The sequence below is a fragment of the Chrysemys picta genome, chromosome 6 (assembly GCF_011386835.1).
Source record: "Chrysemys picta bellii isolate R12L10 chromosome 6, ASM1138683v2, whole genome shotgun sequence".
NCBI lineage: Eukaryota > Metazoa > Chordata > Testudines > Emydidae > Chrysemys > Chrysemys picta.
Window position 1 is genome coordinate 15565591 of NC_088796.1, and position 18432 is coordinate 15584022.

Genomic DNA, 18432 nt, shown 5'->3' on the forward strand with positions numbered 1-18432 from the left:
TCCGTTTTCTTTTTTATTTATGTACATCTGTTATGTCAGATTTACTCCCGAGCCATAAGTTTTTGCTTCTTCAGCTTCTTTTGAGAGATCTGAAAAATAAAAAGGAAAGAATGAAAATCTGCATCTATCAAGGAGATTATACCACCACTCTATATGTGACCTATCCATCCTCATCGAAAACCTGTGAAACACTTTCAAAAGACAAGCGTGGGAGCTTAAATCCATATCTTTGCTAGACACTAAAAATCATGGTCTTAATAAATACACTGAATTTATGGCTTATTACAAATCTCCCCCCCACCCTTTTTTTGTCCTATAAATACAGGAGTATTTTAACAGGCCACTTCATCTTGAGTCATCCCTTAGAATATGTGCTAACTACACCTCAACCCCCATATAACGCTGTCCTCGGGAGCCAAAAAAATCATACCGCGTTATAGGTGAAACCGCGTTATATCGAACTTGCTTTGATCCGCCAGAGTGCGCAGCCTCGCCCCCTTGGAGCGCTGGTTTACCATGTTATATCCGAATTCGTGTTATATCGGGGTAGAGGTGTACTTAAGTGGTTCTCAAACTGTGAATCCAGACCCCAAAGTGGGTCACAGCCCCATTTTAATGGGGTCGCCAGAGTTCGCATTAGACTTCCTGGGGCCGAGGGCTGAAGCTCTTGGGCTTCGGCCCCTCCCCCAACCTGGGGTGGCAGCGCTCAGGCAGGCTCAGGCTTCGGTCCCCCCTCCTGGAGTTGTGTAGTATTTTTTGTTGTCAGAAGGAGGTCGCAGAGCAGTGAAGTTTGAGAACCCCTGTCCTAAACTGTTCGATCTTCTATTTAGCTATGACACTTAGTACCTTTCCCACACCTGAAGAAGAGCTCCGAGCTTGAAAGCTTATCTCTCTCAACAGAAGTTAGTCCAATAAAAGGTATTATTACCTCACCCACCTTGTCTAATATCCTGGGATCAACACAGCAACAACAACACGGCCTACAATTAGGCCATTGTCATTCTCAGTTTGACATAAGAGTTTGGAAACCTTAGAAATGGGACTGCCCTAAGTGTGTACTATTTCACCAGCTGTCCTCTTAGTGTGACTATTTTAATAGCCCATTTTGAAATAACTGAACAACTCCTTTTACCTTGAAGTTATCATGTGAATTTTTCTTCAGGAACAATTACCATATATACTCGTTCATAAGCCGAATATTTTTGGTAAAAAAGTGACGCCTCAAAGAGCGGGGGTCGGCTTATAAACAGGTCTACACCAAAATTTGATCATTTAAAACTCTATGGAATCATTGAATTGAGTATCTAATACATTGTCGTTTTGTTTACTTGGAGCATCTGCAGGCACGGAGCCCCTCAGCTCCCTGTGGCCTCGGTTCGCCGTTCCCACCCAATGGGAGCTGCGGGAATGGCGCCACTTCCCGCAGCTCCCATTGGCTGGGAATGGCAAACTGCAGCCACTGGGAGCTGAGGGGCTCCGTGCCTATGAACGCTCCAGGTAAACAAAACGTCCTAACCTGCCAGCGGCTTACCCTGACAGGCCGTGAGCCAAAGGCTTCCAACCCCTGAAATACAGGGTCGGCTTATGAAAGGATCATACAGTTTTTACCTATCCATCTGGGTGTGTGTGTGGGGGGTGGGGGTGGTGTCAGCTTATAAATGAATGGGCTAATGAACAAGTATATACGGTATAAGTATTTTTAAATCGGGGACTGGAAGCATACAAATGAAAGCCATCCCTTTCAGTGAAGTTATTTATAGAGAATCCTTTCATATTCTGAATGCTATATTTAAATTGTAACACTATTAAGGTTGCTCAGAATGCATTTTTTTCCATGGTTATTTCCAAAGGTGTCCTAAGATAAAATTGTTGCTATTATGATTATCTGAAAAATGCAAGTTAAAAATTCAGATGTGTTTAAAACACTGACAAATGAACAAGTCTATAATACGCAAGATCAGAGAAAAACCACTCAATAAATACCACTAAAGTTTTCTTACCTTTTTCTTCTGAGCAACTTCCTCTTCTGGCTTTGGAACAATTTGCTCCTTCTCAGTGAGGATCATCTCAATATGACAGGGGGAGCTCATGTAGGGGTTGATACGACCATGAGCTCTGTAGGTACGCCTGCGCATTTTGGGGGCCTTGTTGACCTGGATGTGCTCAATTACCAGAGAATCCACATCAAGACCCTGAAAAAATGCAACAGTAACTTGTAAGATTTATTCTAGGTTTATTTTCCTCTATGAACAAAACATTTTTGTTTGTACCAAAAAAATGACAGAACATGAAAACTGAAGTTATTACATAGGAACATGTGCTAGTTTATCATGGAAAAAAATCTCACAAAAGTACATAGCATTTTTACGCATTTATAAAGTTGAAGAGTCAACTAATAGCTCAGGAAGACTAAAAAATTCAGACAGCCTTTTACAAGAAATATTCAAAATCATATGATGGCTCAGAAATGAAGTTTGTTTCATTGTTATTCGAAAGGTGTCCTAAGATAGTCATCACTGCCACCACAGGTCACTACAATTTAGTTACGACATTATAAACAAAATGCAAGTTTTCCATGTGTAAAAAAAACAACAACCTAACTGTGGATCTTAAAAGACTCATTTTTGACACATGTATTCATTCTTTATGTAGTCAAGTTGATAATTTAGTGTATGAACTAGGTACAATTTATAAGACTTCACGCCATGTTTTGTGCTCCAAAGATGTGCATAAATTTAAATATTTTAAGAGATATGGTGCCAAACCAAAACCCCAGATCCAGACCTCAGTACACAACTCAAAGCTCTCCAGGCTCCTCTGACCTTTCAGATTTTTTAACCACTGTTTAGGAGTATTTGGATCCAAGGTTTTGAGCTGCTTTAAATCAGTGGTACCCAAAATCAATAATGGAATGTGTCCACGTCTCCCCTCGCCCCTCCCCAAGCCAGGGGCAGAGCTGCAGCCAGGAACAGGGGCAGGCGGCCAAGCTGCAGCTGAGCCACACTCCCCCCCCCCCCCCCCCCCAGGGGCTGGTCCATATCCCACTGCCCCCCCCCCCCTACATTCCTCCAAACCGCACACTCTAGTTTGGGGACCACTGCATTAAAATGTACATGTCCATTTGCATTTTTAACATACCTTGAGTTCAGCATTACTCTCAGCATTTTTGAGCATGTGCAGTAGGAACTCTGCACTCTTTTTAGGCCAACGCCCCTGTGTCCAGCCCCACTGCTTGGCCTGGAACGTTTAAGAGTTTTGTTTTAATTTTACTCAAAACAAAAACAATCACCTCTCTTTTACAAAGGTTGCTCAGAATACACATTTCTTTTCATGGTTAATCCAAAGGTGTCCTAAGAAAGTCATCATAGCAACCATAAATGCACATGACTCTACCAGCAATTCTAACCCAAAAATATAGGATGAAATCCCTTTTTGCTTTTTTAGCTAACACACCAAAATGACCGTATCTTCTTTCCAAATGCAACTAGCCCCGCACAAGCTTTCCATTCCCCTTTACCAGTGTTGAGGATCAACCAAAATACATCTGTCTTCTCATTTTATATACATGCCCAAATTGGCTTTGTGGGCTTATTTTTTGTTTTGTTTTTAAAAGATATGAGTGCTATAATGTCAGCCTCCCCGATGCATGTCTGAACACATCAGTTCTGACTTACAGTATCGCTAATGACTGCTGCCCTGGACCTTCTAAGCAAAGGCTGCCAACTATGTGAAGTTACACGGAGGTTTACATTCATTAGAATGGACTGGGCTCACACTTATTTTTTGCTTATGATCTAAATCCGGGGTGGGCAAACTATGGTCCGAGGGCTGCATCTGGCCCTCCAGACATTTTAATCCGGCCCTCGAGCTCTTGCCGGGGAGCGGGGTCAGTGGCTTGCCCCACTCCGCCACGGCTCCCAGAAGCAGCGGCATGTCCCCCTCTGGCTTCCACACATAGGGGGCAGCCAGTGGACTCTGCACGCTGTCCCCGCCCCAAGTGCTTCCCCTGCAGCTCCCATTGGCCGGGAACCACATAGGACCCAGACAGAGGGAGATGCTGCCGCTTCTGGAAGCTGCTTGAGGTAAGCGCCGCCCAGAGCCTGCACCCCGACCCCCTGCCCCAGCCCTGTTCCCTCTCCCTCCCTCCAAACCCCTCGGTCCCAGACCAGACCATCCTCCTGCACTCTGAACTCATTTCTGGCCCCAGCCCAGAACCCTCATCCCCTCCCATACCCCAACCCCTAATTTTGTGAGCATTCATGGCCTGCCATATCATTTCCATACCCAGATGTGGCCCTCGAGCCAGTTTGCCCACCCCTGATCTAAATACACCATTTTTTGCTTGTCATCAGTGGTGGGATACACACAATGCAACCTAGCCCTCTTCTACCATGAGAATCAATTATTCAAAGAGTCTTTCCAAATTTCAATCTCAACTCTTACCTGAGCGCATCTGCCAACTCCACCATTGTAACGACGGAAGGGAACACACTGCTTTTTTAGGGTCACATCCTTTAAGTATTTAGTGGCTTTCCGGATATGCATGCCCTTGATAGCTTGAGCTGTCTCACGAGTGTTCTAGCAACAAAACAAAGTATTGTACATTCATGGATAGGTTTCTCCAAGTTCTTTTTTTACTGGCAATTTAAGTATTCTTCTATCTAGGCACTACTTAGGCCACCCTCATTATAACTGTTTATTTAAAAATAGAAATAATATTTCTCTTGCTTCTCAGCAGAGAAGGGGAAATAGCTGATTAGTTCTAGTTTTACATTTTGTTGCTTAATTTGTGACTTAATAAATGCAAAGAAAGATTTTTTATTTAGTTCTGAATGCGATGAGGTTAGCAGACATTGTCTAGTAGTGAATTCCATATTCATGGACTGACTTATGAATATTGTGCTTCCTGCATCCCTAAGCCCCATCCCTCGCCACTTCAACTGACAGTTTTGTAGTTCTTATATAACCTAGCTGCTCCTTGAGGTCACTGGGGGGGACACACCAGATCTTTCAAGTAACAGTGACCAAACCCTTCACTATACTTCCTATTAATTACACCACTACTGATAGTCGAACAATGTTTGCCAAAATCAAATGCATAAAAAATTACAAATATTCAGCTACTTCAGACACAAAACATTGACATAATTCACTCTTGTATTATGGTGGGGATTGGGCTAATTTAATACTATTTCATCCACTACTTCAGAGCCAAATAGCCAGTAAAGGCTATTCTCAGAACTGTACCAAAAACAATTATAAAATCAAGGAAACAAAAAAAGGGGTCATATTAATTTCAAAGCCATATAAGAAAACTGGAAGGAGGGAGATGAATTAATAGCTAGCAAATGAAGGAAGATGCATGATAAATGAAATTTAACCTCTGGAAAAGTAGCTGCTCAGAACTCCATTTTCTTTTCATGATTAATCCAAAGGTGTCCTAAGAAAGTCATCATTGCAGCCACACAACACTGTTTCTCCAACAATAAAGGATGCACCCTTTCAATATGTAGACAGATATTACACTGCAATTATTCAAATATTTTTCTTTGATGGTCAGTATGACACAATAAGATTGGCATAATGGTCTTTACGAACAGTAAAAAATAATTTAATGAAATTTAACAGAACTCCTCAGATGTCTCTATCCTTAAGCATACGAACAACAAAGCATTAAACCAACATGTTTGAACACTTTTCCACTGGTTGAAAAAAAAAAAAAAAAAAAAAAAAAGAATAGGACTAGATGAACCAGTGGTCTGATCTGATATATATTAATTCCTATGTTCCCCTTATAAGCAGCTACTTTTCCCACTGTGTTGTATAATCTGCTAGGCAGCAAACTTCTTGGGACACAGACTGTCTTGTTTCTATATTTATGAATACAACCACTACAAATAGATTTAATAGATTCCAAGGCCAAAAGGGACCATTGTGATCACCTAGTCTTACACAGTAGAACTACCCATGTGCTGACAGTACTTTATACTACTATTCTTGTATAAGTAGTAACTTTCTTGAATTCATTAAATACAAAAGGAGAAGGTATTTTCTTCTAAAATTAATGTTTTTTCTATTCCTTACAGTCTAAAAAAAACAAAAACAAAAAAAATCCAAACATACACTCCACATACCTTGAAGTGGACTCGAAGGTTAGAACCCCTTGACTTGCATGCTATGGAAACAAAAAACAACATTTTGAACTTACAGAACCTGATCGATTCCTGAAAAGTGCAACCAATACTTGAAAAAACACTTACATTTGGTGGGGTTCTCTGGATCAAGTGAGTAGCGGACCATTTTCAGAGCTTAAACTGCAAAACAGTAATGAAGAGTTAGATTTCAAAGTTCTATCACATGTATGTCCAATATGCTGTTATTTCTTAGTTTGGCTGAGATAGCAGAGAGAAGCAGCTGCTCAGAAATCCATTTTATTTTCATGATTAATCCAAAGGTGTCCTAAGAAAGTCATCACTGCAGCCACAACCTTCTCATGAAAGCGGTTTTTAAGAACAGTTCCTGTACCGTTTGGCAGAGGGTAAACACACTATACATATGACCTAAACCGCTCACATTGTGTGTGGCCTGTTGCAACACAACAGTAAAACATCCTTAATCTATCAGGACTTCTGGAAGATCAAACATATGGGGACTCATGAATATATATATGTATTTCTACATAGAATCATTCTTTGGATTTCCATTCTGAAAACTCGTTATATACCATATACACATACATGCACCCACAGAGAGAACTTGTAACTATAAATCTTGTTACCTAAACATCTTCATCCCAAACAGTTTCAGACAGAAATCTAGCCATTGCCTTAACATTTTAGCCCCAGTGCACTGGGCACCGGTGCTCAGATACTCCAGCAATGAGCGCGGGCAGAAGAACAAGCACGTAATAGCCCAGGCCGCGAGTGGGCTCCTTTCAGCATGTAACAGCCTCACTTCCCCGATCAACACATCAGGAACTAGGGCTCTTACCCACAGTCTAGTCAGAGAGGCAGCGATTAGCGAGCCACGTACAGAGCGCGCCTCCCACTGCAATGAGCCAGCCCAGTCCCCCAATCTCCCCCCCCCCCCCGCTGCAATGAGCCAGCCCAGTCCCCCAATCTCCCCCCCCCCCGCTGCAATGAGCCAGCCCAGTCCCCCCCACCGCCACGTCCGAGCCCCTCACCGCGGCGTCTGGCCCCGACATACGGACTCTGTCGCCCTGCGTCCCCCAACAACTCTAGGCCGCGCGTCCCCTCCCCAGCTCCTCACCCGAGCTGGCACATCCGGGTCATTCGGAGCGTCCATGCGGGGGCACTCAGAGTCCGCCATTTTGCTCCCCCTCCCCCGTCCTCCCTGTGGCGGCCCCCGGGCACGGAAATATCGGTGCCAGCAGGCGGCTGAGCCCGTCCCCTCGCCGCCCGGAGCCGGCTCCGGGACTCCCAGGGCAGGATGGCGCCGAGGGGCGGCGGATTGAAGCCGGATCCGGGGCAGCCGGGAGCAGCTGCCATAACAGACTCACCTCTGGGGCCACCCGCACCGGGGAAGAGAAAGAACAAGGGCTGCTGGGAGATTTCGTGAAACCTCGAAGTCCCGCGAGAGTCTAGGAGGTGGGACGGGATTTCAGTTAGGGAGAGCTGTGGTGGTGCTGAGCTGGGCGACAGACGAGAAGAGCAGTAAGGGACCGTCTGCAAATAACATGTATTTGGGTAATTCAAAGTGTGCTGCAAAAGATTAAAACTAGAGGAGTTGGGGTTTTTCCCCAGTACTGAGACCTCCAGTTTCTACGAAAATGACAAAACTGTCAATTGTGTGAATTCAAACTTATAATTAATATACATTTTTGTAACGTCTTTCATGTCAAAGAATCCCACAGAGCCTGAAATGCAGCCAACTCTGGGGATGTGGAGGGTACCAGGTATAACCCACGGAAAGTGGGCCAGAACCAAAACCCCAGATCTTGTTTGTTACTTATCTGAATCCTGGAGTCAGGGTCCTGGGCACTACCAGACTATAAAATATAATAATTTGATAATAAATCATTAACAACAGCAATTAATAAAAAGCTCCCCCCACATTATGCACCAATCACAAAAATTCTAACTGGCTGCTGCAAGAAGAATTCTGTGGCACCCTTGCAGAAAGTAGGTATGTGGTCATAAACTGTCCCTGTCATGAAATGACTTTCATACTCCCCATGATAATTTGGTGTCACTGATTGTACCTATTCATATGCGTAGATTGTATATTCCTTGGAAAATGGATTCTGTTCTTTGTTCAGTACATCTAACTTTCTTTTAGTCAGGATAACTGGAATACTGGATGGGGTGAAGCAGTAGATGTGATATATTAGAATGTTAATAAGGCTTTTGACACAATTTCACATGATATGCTCAAAAGGAAACGAGAGAAATATGATATAGATTAAATTACTATAAAATGAGTGCATAAGTGGTTGAAACTTCTCAATGAATACTAATCAATGGTTTACTGTCATAGTGGGAGGACATATCTAGTGGAGTCCTGCAGGGGTCTGTCCGGGGTCCAGCATTATTCAATATTTTCATTAATGTCTTAGCTAATGGAATGTATGCTTATAACATTTGCAGATGACATTAAGCTTGGAACGGTTGCAAGCAATGTGGAGGACAGGATTCGAATGCATCAATTTCAGAGATGGACTGCTTCTGCACACCGGAAGGCTGATCTTGCTCCCCCTTGCTTGTTGATGTAGAAGACCATTGTTGCAGTATTGTCTGACATTATCAGGACATAAAAGCAGATAAACAGAAGAAAGGACTCGCACATGTTCCTTGCTGCCTGAAATTTGAGGACATCGATGTGCATTCTGGCCTCTCAAGTTATCCACGTTTCTTGTGCAGTGTGGTTGCCCATATGTAGAGCCTTGTGCTGATACAAAATTTGTATCAACGTCCGATTCGTGATCCTCAAACATGGTCTGCAGATAACTGCATCTGGATATAAAACGGATATTTGTAGGGCTCTATCCCTACGGGCTCCCCAACCTAGTAGGGACACATCGGTAATGATGGTCTTGTCCGGCAAAGAGGGAAGAAAGGAGATTCCCATGCATAAGTGATGAGGATTTGTCAGGACAGTACCTTGGTGGAATCTGCCAGCATTAGGTTCATGGAATGACAGTTTGGGAAGTAAATCGACTGTAGCCATGCTTGAAGGAAACTAAGGTGGAGTCTTGCAAATGGCGTGCATGAGGCCATGTGGCCAAGTAGGGACAAACGTGTTGACCATTACCCAAGGGTAACTTGTGATGTGAGCTATGATATTGTTCATGGTCTGGAATCTGTCTGTGGGCAAGTATGCCCTTGTGGTGATGGAGTTCAAGGCTGCTCCAGTGAAGCCCAAAGAATGTGTAGGGGTAAGAACAGATTTTTCTATGTTTACACAGAGTCTTTACCAAGGTATTTTCAGTGGTAGCAACTCACGTCAGGCATCATGGATTCCTCATTTTCCCATACCAGGATGACTGGGTCCTTGCCACCAATCTCACCAAGAAGTCTGTACGTCAACCTCTCTCATGCCCAATTATCACAACACTGCCCAGAAGGAATTCAGTGAGCCTCTCCCAACAGATAACTGATTCATCCTGGCAGGGACTCTTGCACCAGTCTCTCTAGTGTCATTTTCAATATAGCAGCTAGTCCTTCTTGTATCTGGACTCACACCGCCGTACCAGGCTTCATCTCCCAGGCACAGTACTGCCCACCAGCAACAGTTTACAGAGATTCAAACTCTCTGTCCTCAGAGGTTTTAAAGATTTTATAATGCAATAATTTTTGAAATATTCATAAACTTATCCATGGTACCAGTCAGCTGCAATTAGGGACAATCCATGTGTCATGGAGTCACATCTCAGTGCTCTGAAACTTCTCTGAATGAAGTTCAGACAGGACTCTAGTGCAGTGTGTCTCCCCTCAGGGCACACTTTCACCAGGGCAAGAAGCCTCCTAAGCTTCAGTGCTTCCTGGGTCTGACCTCGGAGCATTCAGCACCCCTGTTCACACCGTGAGCTCCCCGCTGTGAGTCCACCTGGATGGGACACCTGGGGAAGCCTTACATGCCCCCAAAGTGGTGATGCACCCCAACTTCACAGTCAGAAGTGACTCCCAGATCTTAGCACAGAAATCAGGAACATTCAGTAAAATACATCTTTGGGGGATCCAGGACCCTGGGCTCTCTTCCTTGAGTCCCAAACCAGGAGACTGACTAGTTTCCACCAGCCCAGCCTCAGACACCTCTGCTGCCCCACCTCCAGGCTCTCTCTTTCCCAGGCAAACAGGTCACCTGGTCTCTTTGTTCTCCATTGATCCTTGCAGAGGAGAGGGCTTGGCCATCAGTTGCCAGGATACAGACTATCAGCCATTCTCTGTCCCTAGGTAGCCAGTCAGCAGTCAAACCTGCCCTCTAGGAGTCTCTGCAGCAATGCTCCTCGTACCTAAGCTAACGATCCCTGCAGCGGCCAAAAATCCTGTAGGGTTTGCTCATCTAGTGGGTTACTACCAGAACAATTGTAAAGTGAAAGTGGGGATAGAGACGTGCTGAACCAGGGCCATATGAAGGTGGCAGATTGAAAGTGCTGCTCAACCCAGCCTGCTCAGGTGTACTCTATTCCGGTGTGGGGCCCATGGCATAGGAGGGTGGTAGCTTGGAAGTGCTGCTTGACCCAGCCTACTGAGTCCAGGGACATATAAGGGGTCGGCTTGGGAGTGCTGATGAACCCAGTGCACTCAGACACACTCTGATAATGTGTGTGTGTGTGTGTGTGTGTTCGTGTTCATCTGATTCTGGGGCTGGAAGAACCCAGCTGTAGGGAACCTAGGTCCTGCAGAATAGCTCCATTGGGAGAGAACCTGCAGCAGGGAGAAGTAGAGCTCTGTATGAGAACACAAGTGACACAAGCAGTACATTGATATAGTTACAGAACACCCTCCCCCCCCCCAGAAAAGTAACCCTAATAAATGAGCGTACCCCAAAGTAAGAGGCAAATCTAGTAACAAGAAAAACATGAGTAACAGAAAAGCTGCCTATAGTGACATCTAAGGGTTTAATAAGCCAGTGAGTGGCTCCTTGCCCTATCACTTCAGTCACGGTAATACACTGGTGTGTGACATCCCCTGCCGGAATTCTAAGCATTGAAGAGAGACACCCCACTATCAAGCAAAGCTGGCTTACGAATGCCTTCTATAACTGATGACACAGTGGGGCATTCCCACGCATTCAAGGTAATGTAGGTAAGATTCCTGGATGAGTGGGAGGAGGCTGGCTTGCTATCCCTATTGGGGATTGGTTTTTGCTCCATGGTTTGAGCATTGTCCTCCTAAACCCAGGGTTGTGAGTTCAAGCCTTGAGGGGGCCACTTAGGGAACTGGGGTAAAAATCTGTCTGGGGATTGGTCCTGATTTGAGCAGAGGGTTGGACTAGATGACCTCCTGAGGTCCCTTCCAACCTTGATATTCTATGATTGGGGGGTGAAGGAAACGGTTCCAGCCAGCAAACTGCTTCCTACCCCCAAGGTCAGCTCCTGAAACCTCTGCACCTCCTCCTTCTGTTCCTCATTACACCTCTCTTCCTCAAAGGGAATCCATGGGTACTCACAGCTGCCTCCTTTCCCTTGTCTGTGCCATCTCCAACATATTCTGCTTTTTCAACCAAAGTCTGAACATTAGTACGGCCCATATCAACACCGCATGACGGGGTGTACAAACCCCACACTCAGCAACAAGGGCTTGAGGGCTCATTTTGGGATCACCCAGTTCCCCCACACACACACACACACATGCAGCAAATGCTCCATCTGCTGGAGGAATTAAAAGGCAGCGAATTAGCTCAGTTGGTGAGCAGACCTGCAGCCCACAGCTCCAGCAGAGCAGAGTGAAGTGAAACCTAAAGGCTCTGACACAGTTGCCCAAAGGGGCCCTCCATGAGGGAAGGGAGGACCCTCTGCAGAGACAAGCAGAGAGGGAAGTATCCTGTGGCCCTGGATAGTGGTGACTCCCTCTTGCTTCCTTTTGATTTGGATTTTCCCACCAGGCGAAGGCCTGGGACTGAGGTGACCCCAGGGTGGGGGAGATGAGAGGAAGAGGCCCCGGGAGGACAGCCTTAAATAGTCTTGGTTGCCAGGTTACTGGTAGCTCAAAGGGCCCTGGGCTGGAGCCCGGTGGGAGTGGGAGGGCCTGGGCTCCCCTCCCCACAACCCCTTTGGCAGTCTGGGGTTGCGGCCATGACCACTAGGTGACGCTTCCCAACCAGACCCTGAGTGGAGACCAGTACACATCATTTGAACTGCCTCTCTCAGCTCTGGAAGGAGCCCATCTATAATAAGATGTGGGTAGCCTGGATCATCATGAGCTGGATTATTCATAACCAGAGAATAAGCAAAAAAGAGTCAGGCCTTGTCTACACTACCAAGTTTTGTCGACAAAAGTGATGCTGACACTCAAAAATCGGCATAATAAAAATCGGAAAGTCATGTTCACGCTCGCTCCCTCTGTTGGCAGAGCGCGTCCACAGTTGGGGCACAATCACTGACAGTGTGAGCAATGTACTGTGGGTCCCTATCCCACTGTGACGTTGTGCAGTCTATATGGTTTTATAAAAACTTGATAATAAGTCAATATAATGTAACTGAGATTGTTTTAGAGAAAATACGGTAATAAGTGAATGTAAGTAACTGGGATATGCCTCACGCAAAAGGTCTCTTGTAAGGTATCATTACAAAGCTTATAATCTACTGAGTGTGATCATCTGATTTGTATAAATGTACCACTCTTGTATCTAAAACTAGAAATATAAAATGTAACTCTGAGGGCCTATTGTAATTGTGTAAAGTGTGGACCATTAATGATGGTTTGGAATCTTGATGACTCCCATTGTCTGCAGATGGCTGTATTTACCTGTGAGTCTTCCTGTATATGTGTGTGCTGGCAAGTGAGTAATGAAGTCTTGCAGTGACATGTGATCATGTCACCTGAACTGGAATCCATCTTTAACCTGGTGCTTTTCCAGTGAGGGGGGGTGGAAACCCAGAGAGACAAAGAGTTCCCGCCTTATGCAAAAGATATATAAAGGGGGGGAAGAGAACAGAGAAGAGGAAGAAGCCATCATGAAGAATCCCCTAGCTACCACCTGAGCTGCAACAAGAGCTGTACCAGGGGAAAGAATTGTGCCCAGGCCTGGAAGGTGTCCAGTCTGAGAAAAACTTACTGAAACATCTCTGAGGGTGAGATTATCTGTATTTAGTTTGATTAGGCATAGATTTGCGCATTTTATTTTATTTTGCTTGGCGACTTACTTTGTTCTGTCTGTTACTACTTTGAACCACTTAAATCCTACTGTCTGTATTTAATAAAATCACTTTCTATTTAGTAATTTACTCAGAGTATGTATTAATACCTGGGGGAGCAAACAACTGTGCATATCTCTCTATCAGTGTTATAGAGGGCGAACAATTTATGAGTTTGCCCTGCATAAACTTTATGCAGGATAAAACGGATTTATCTGGGTTTAGACCCCATTGGGAGTTGGGCATCTGAGTGCTAAAGACAAGCGCACTACTGCGAGCTGTTTTCAGGTAAACTTGCAGCTTTGGGACAGGAGATTCAGACCCTGGATCTGTGTCTGGAGCCAGACGGGAGTGTCTGGCTCAGCAAGACAGGGTGCTGGAGTCCTGAGCTGGCAGGGAAAGCAGAAGCAGGGGTAGTCTTTGCACATCGGGTGGCAGCTCCCAAGGGGGTTTCTGTGATCCAACCCGTCACACCCACAGTCCAGCTCAACATCTTCTGTTGCTACGTGTTGTGAGAAGAGCGGATCGCGGCGCATCTTGGGGCTGGGCTCCTCAGTGTCCCGTGATGCATTGCTTTCTGTCCCAGCGTTCCATGGGCTTCCGGCTTTCTTTCACAACATTATTCAATGGCCGTTCTTTGCTGTGCACCCTAGCATCTTTGTGAGAAGGGACGGATCCTTCACTGCTCTCCTATGCTCTGTTAACTGTCATGAAGACATCACGGATGGCAGTGCATTTAATCATGAAGTTCCTAACTGAATAAGACTCCCAGTTGCTTGACATGCTGTGTGATATGGATAGGAGCAACTTTAGATTGCTTTTGGCCTCCACACAACAGCTGCATAGGGTAGACCGTTGCTTTTGGGCTCGGGAAACAGGCACTGAATGGTGGGATCATATCGTCATGCAGGTGTGGGATGATGAGCAGTGGGTACAGAACTTTTGGATGCAGAAAGCCACCTTTCTGAACTGTGTGTGGAGGTCACCCCAGCACTGTGGCGCAAGGACACCAGAATGAGAGCTGCCTATCAGTAGAGAAGTATGTGGCAATCACTGTGTGGAAGATGGTGACTCCAGACTGCTACCGGTCAGTCTTGAATCAATTTGGAGTTGGGAAGTTGACTGTTGGGGCTGTGTTAATGCAAGCGTGCAGGGCAATAAATCGCATCCTGCTATGAAGGACCGTGACTCTGGGAAATATGCGTGAAATAGTGGATGGCTTTGCAGAAATGGATTTCCCTAACTGTGGAGGGACAATAGATGGCACACATTTTCCAATTTTGGCACCAAACTACCTTGCAACGGAGTACATCAATAGGAAGGGATACTTCTTCATGGTGTTGCAGGTGCTTGTGGATCACTGTGGGAATTTCACTGACATCAGTGCAGCGTGGTCCAGGATGGTGCATGACGCATGCATTTTCAGGAACACTGGCCTGTATAGAAATCTACAAGTGGGGACTTTCTTTCCAAACCAGAATATTACAGTGGGGGATGTTGAAATGCCCATAGTGATCCTGGGAGACCCGGCATACCCCTTACAGCTGTGGCTCATGAAACCTTATACAGGAAACCTGGATAGCAGTAAGATGTGGTTCAACAACAGTCTGAGTAGGTGCCGGATGACAGTGGAATGTGCCTTTGGCAGATTAAAGGCGCGCTGGCGAGCCCTTTATGGCAGGTTAGACCTCAATAAGGATAATATTCCTATGGTCATAGCCGCGTGCTGTACATTGCATAATCTCTGTGAGGCTAAGGGTGAAAGGTTTACTCAGGGGTGGAGTATTGAGGCAGACCACTTGGCTGCTTATTTTGAGAAGCCAGAAACCATCAGAGGGGCCCAAAGGGGGGCAATTCAAATCAGGGAAGCTTTGAGGCAACACTTTGAAAATGTAATGTATATCTCTGTGATTGGTACTGCAATGTTACATTACATGTAGTTTTCTTAGAAAGCAGTGGTGAAATGTGGGGCCTTACATTCCAGTAAGTAGATGATTAAACGTCCTGTGTATGTATTGGTAGTGACTGCTATCTTAATTTGTAGGAAACAATTAAAGATGAGTTACCATTCAAAAACTTGGCTTTTGTTGCACAAGAAACAACTCACACACACACAAAGATGCTTGGTGGGAAAGAGGCACCAGGCAAGGGCACACTTTCAGAGCTGTGTGTAGGTCCAGCTATCATTTTGAAAGTTGTCCGAGGGGGTGCAGTGAAGGGGAAACCGAGAAGTCCCGGAAAGCAGAAAGACTGAGCAGGCAGAATTTCGGTGGGGCATAGAAAAGAGTTCTGAATGTGCTGCAGGGGAGTGTGGGCACAGATCTGCTCAGTCTGCAGCATTTTTAAGGACTTCAGCATCTGTGTATGCTCCTCTATTGCTTTAATCATCCGTTCAGTAGTGTCCTTAACGAACTCCTGATTTTCTTTTCTGTCTTACCTTTTGGCTTCCCTCCACTACTTGCATTCCCTTTTCTCTGCATTGGAGAAGTGCAGTATCTCCCGGAACATGTCTTCACTGTTCCATCTTGGGTACTTTCTTATCTGGCAGAGATTTTCGGCCGGTGTGTGGGGGGTGTTCCTGAAGGCCACATCTGCCAAAGCACAAGGAACAATGCACAGAAGCACGATTGTTAAATTCACACATAGTATTGAAACATTTCATTAAAATACTTTTGTAACATAACAATCACTTTCTCACTGACCCTTAGCAAGCACACATCTCTGCGAACACCCAAAGCATGGTGAGTGTTGGAGGGGGTGTGCATGTCGGGGGACGGATGCTCCATATGGGAAAAAGAGCACTCACTCAGCAGGTAGTTGGAACAAATCTTTATTAAGGCAAAACACTCAGCAGGTAGTGATCAATTACCCACAAGTGGGAACCCAATGGGACAATCTCATCACAGTCGCTTCCAGCACCAGACAATACAGCTTCAACCTTCCTTTCTTACACAAACTTATTTATGTCTTTGTTATCTTTTCTTATACATATGTATTAGTATCTCCTTTCCACGTTAACTCTTCTCCCCTATCAGTTCAGGTTTAGTGTTAATTCAAACCAGTCTTTTCTGGCTTTTTAGTTACTTTATCTTTTCTTTTTCTCATAAACATGATTACTCTGCAATTTCTTACACATGCACAGTTCTACTTATGCTTATTCTGTTAAATGTTATCAGAACAAACTCTTCAGAGCCACAGCAGGCTTCTGTCAGCCCTAAATATGCCTTCACTCCCAATATACAGGAGAAAGTGTATGAAAGGAAATATACCGAAGTAATAGAACTTGTGGTCTTTGCTTTCCTCCCCTTCATTAATGGTCATACCATGTCCTTGATCCAAAGCAGATCACCCACACTGCAAATGAAAAACCCTTGAAAAAGAAAAAAAACCCACAGAAGCCACTAGGTGGAGCTGGTTAGTAGCCCTATAAAATCAACTAACTATCTACAACAGAGGTTCCCAACCTTTTTCTTTCTGAGGTCCCCCCAACATGCTATAAAAACTCCATGGCCCACCTGTGCCACAATACCTGGTTTTCTGCATATAAAAGCCAGGGCTGGCATTAGGGGGTAGCAAGCAGGGCAATTGCCTGGGGCCCCATGCCACAGGGGCCCCCATGAAGCTACATTGCTAATGTTTCAGCATCAGCCCCTGGGGGCGGGGCTCAGGGACATGGGCTTCAGCCCCAGGCAGTGGGGCTTCGGCTTTCTGCCCTGGGACCCAGCAAGTCTAATGCCGGTCCTGCTTACAGGCCCTCCTGAGACCTGCTTGTGGCCCCATAGGGGGCCCCGGACCCGTGGTTGAGAATTACTGATCTACACATCATTTGCAGGTTAGACTGGTGTGTTTTGCAGACTGTCGGACAACAGCTGTATACTGCACCACTGTCACTTTTATATAAATCATTTTATACCATGGAACAAAAAGTGCAAGTAAAGTTTACTAGATACTGGAGTGCTACATAACATTATGTATGTCTAAAGTTTAGGCTGTGACCCTATATGTAAATAAAACACAGTAGATGACAGAATGCACAAACGAGAATTTCAATTTAAAACAAATTTGCTCCAGTAATTTTGGTGGGATGCATACTGAATGTGAATAATTTGGGACAGCCAACCTGACTTTTAGGAAGCAACATGCCTGGTGTACGCATAGACACCATGTATACAGGAATATATGTATGAAAATCAGAAGCTATCTTGCAATAGCAGTATTTTGGAGAGGTCATAGCTTGTGTGGAGACTAGCTCCTGAAAGACTTGTTTGTACTAAGAAAGAGATGTCTTCCTTAACTACAAGGAATACTTAAACCCTACCGATCAATTAAGATATAGCAGCTGTTTACATCTCAGTGTGCAACACACTTGTGTGCCAAACGTCTTAATGAACGAAATCAGAAATAACCATGGTAGACTCTCAGTCATGTGTTGAAGACATGCACGATGCCTTGTGTTTTGTTTGCATATGCCTGGTAGCAATGCCACATTCAATCTAGTTTTATTAACTACTGGCTCAACAAGACCACTTCTAGTTACAGTAGGAAACAACTAAACTTTAAGAGTGAGAAAAGAATAAGGAGCAAATCAGAGAGCAGCAGCTAGGTGGCAGATTCGGATGAGAATAAAAACAGAACAGGAAAGTGTTTCAATAGGATAAATAAACCAATCTGAGAGATGGACCAAGGATAATAATTTCTCGGGAACAATTTCTTTTATAAATTGCAAGTGATAATAAATAAATTAAAAGCTTCAGAATAAAGGAAGAGAAAGGTGAATGGCTGTATGTTAATAGTGATGATGTGGACTTCTAGAGTGCATTTCATCCACCTATCTTTATAAGGTGCCTTGTACCTTGGCATCTAAGCACAGTCTCTCTGCAGGATCTCAAAGTAATTTGCAAGTGCTGATGAATTAATCCTCACAGTGGGGGATTATTATCATCCTCATTCTATGGATGAGGAAATTGAGGCAGCAGCCCATATTTTCAGAAACTCCCACTAACTTCTGGCACTTAAATATTTGGGGGTCCAGTTTGAAATACCTATTATCCAGTTCTCAGAGGTACTGAGCACCTCCATCTTCCATCAGCTTCAACTGGAGCTCAGGTTGCTCT

At 44.8% G+C, this 18432-nt stretch overlaps 1 protein-coding gene and 5 non-coding genes across 8 annotated transcripts; all 6 read right to left on the bottom strand.

Annotated features, from left to right (window-relative positions):
• On the bottom strand, positions 1-7547 carry RPL17 (ribosomal protein L17). 3 transcript variants are annotated; one of them, XM_065598726.1, is made up of 7 exons: positions 7270-7547; positions 6261-6314; positions 6135-6175; positions 4444-4578; positions 3139-3237; positions 2001-2192; positions 1-89 (listed from the first exon to the last, which is right to left on the bottom strand). In XM_065598726.1, exons 2-7 carry the CDS (start codon positions 6298-6300, stop codon positions 42-44), a joined length of 555 nt encoding a protein of 184 aa, XP_065454798.1. In that variant the 5' UTR covers positions 6301-6314; positions 7270-7547; the 3' UTR covers positions 1-41. The 3 variants fall into 3 exon arrangements, with proteins under 3 accessions (XP_065454798.1, XP_065454799.1, XP_005296941.1); XM_065598727.1 differs by having other exon boundaries at positions 7184-7547; XM_005296884.5 differs by having other exon boundaries at positions 7520-7543.
• On the bottom strand, positions 1811-1875 carry LOC112059273 (small nucleolar RNA SNORD58). The gene has a single exon (XR_002888535.2). It is a non-coding gene; the product is annotated as a small nucleolar RNA SNORD58 (small nucleolar RNA).
• Positions 2457-2522, bottom strand: LOC112059272 (small nucleolar RNA SNORD58). Its single transcript, XR_002888534.1, has one exon. It is a non-coding gene; the product is annotated as a small nucleolar RNA SNORD58 (small nucleolar RNA).
• On the bottom strand, positions 3305-3371 carry LOC112059271 (small nucleolar RNA SNORD58). Its single transcript, XR_002888533.2, has one exon. It is a non-coding gene; the product is annotated as a small nucleolar RNA SNORD58 (small nucleolar RNA).
• LOC112059270 (small nucleolar RNA SNORD58) lies at positions 5395-5461 on the bottom strand. The gene has a single exon (XR_002888532.1). It is a non-coding gene; the product is annotated as a small nucleolar RNA SNORD58 (small nucleolar RNA).
• Positions 6414-6480, bottom strand: LOC112059269 (small nucleolar RNA SNORD58). The gene has a single exon (XR_002888531.1). It is a non-coding gene; the product is annotated as a small nucleolar RNA SNORD58 (small nucleolar RNA).
• Positions 7548-18432: the final 10885 nt, after the last annotated feature.

Coding starts and splice junctions, on each gene's coding strand:
- RPL17 (XM_065598726.1), bottom strand. CDS start 6,300: ATGGTCCGCTACTCACTTGATCCAGAGAACCCCACCAAAT. Junction 4,579..6,134: donor ACCTTCGAGTCCACTTCAAG/GTATGTGGAGTG, acceptor TTTTGTTGCTAG/AACACTCGTGAGACAGCTCA. Junction 3,238..4,443: donor GAGTTGGCAGATGCGCTCAG/GTAAGAGTTGAG, acceptor TAAACGTTCCAG/GCCAAGCAGTGGGGCTGGAC.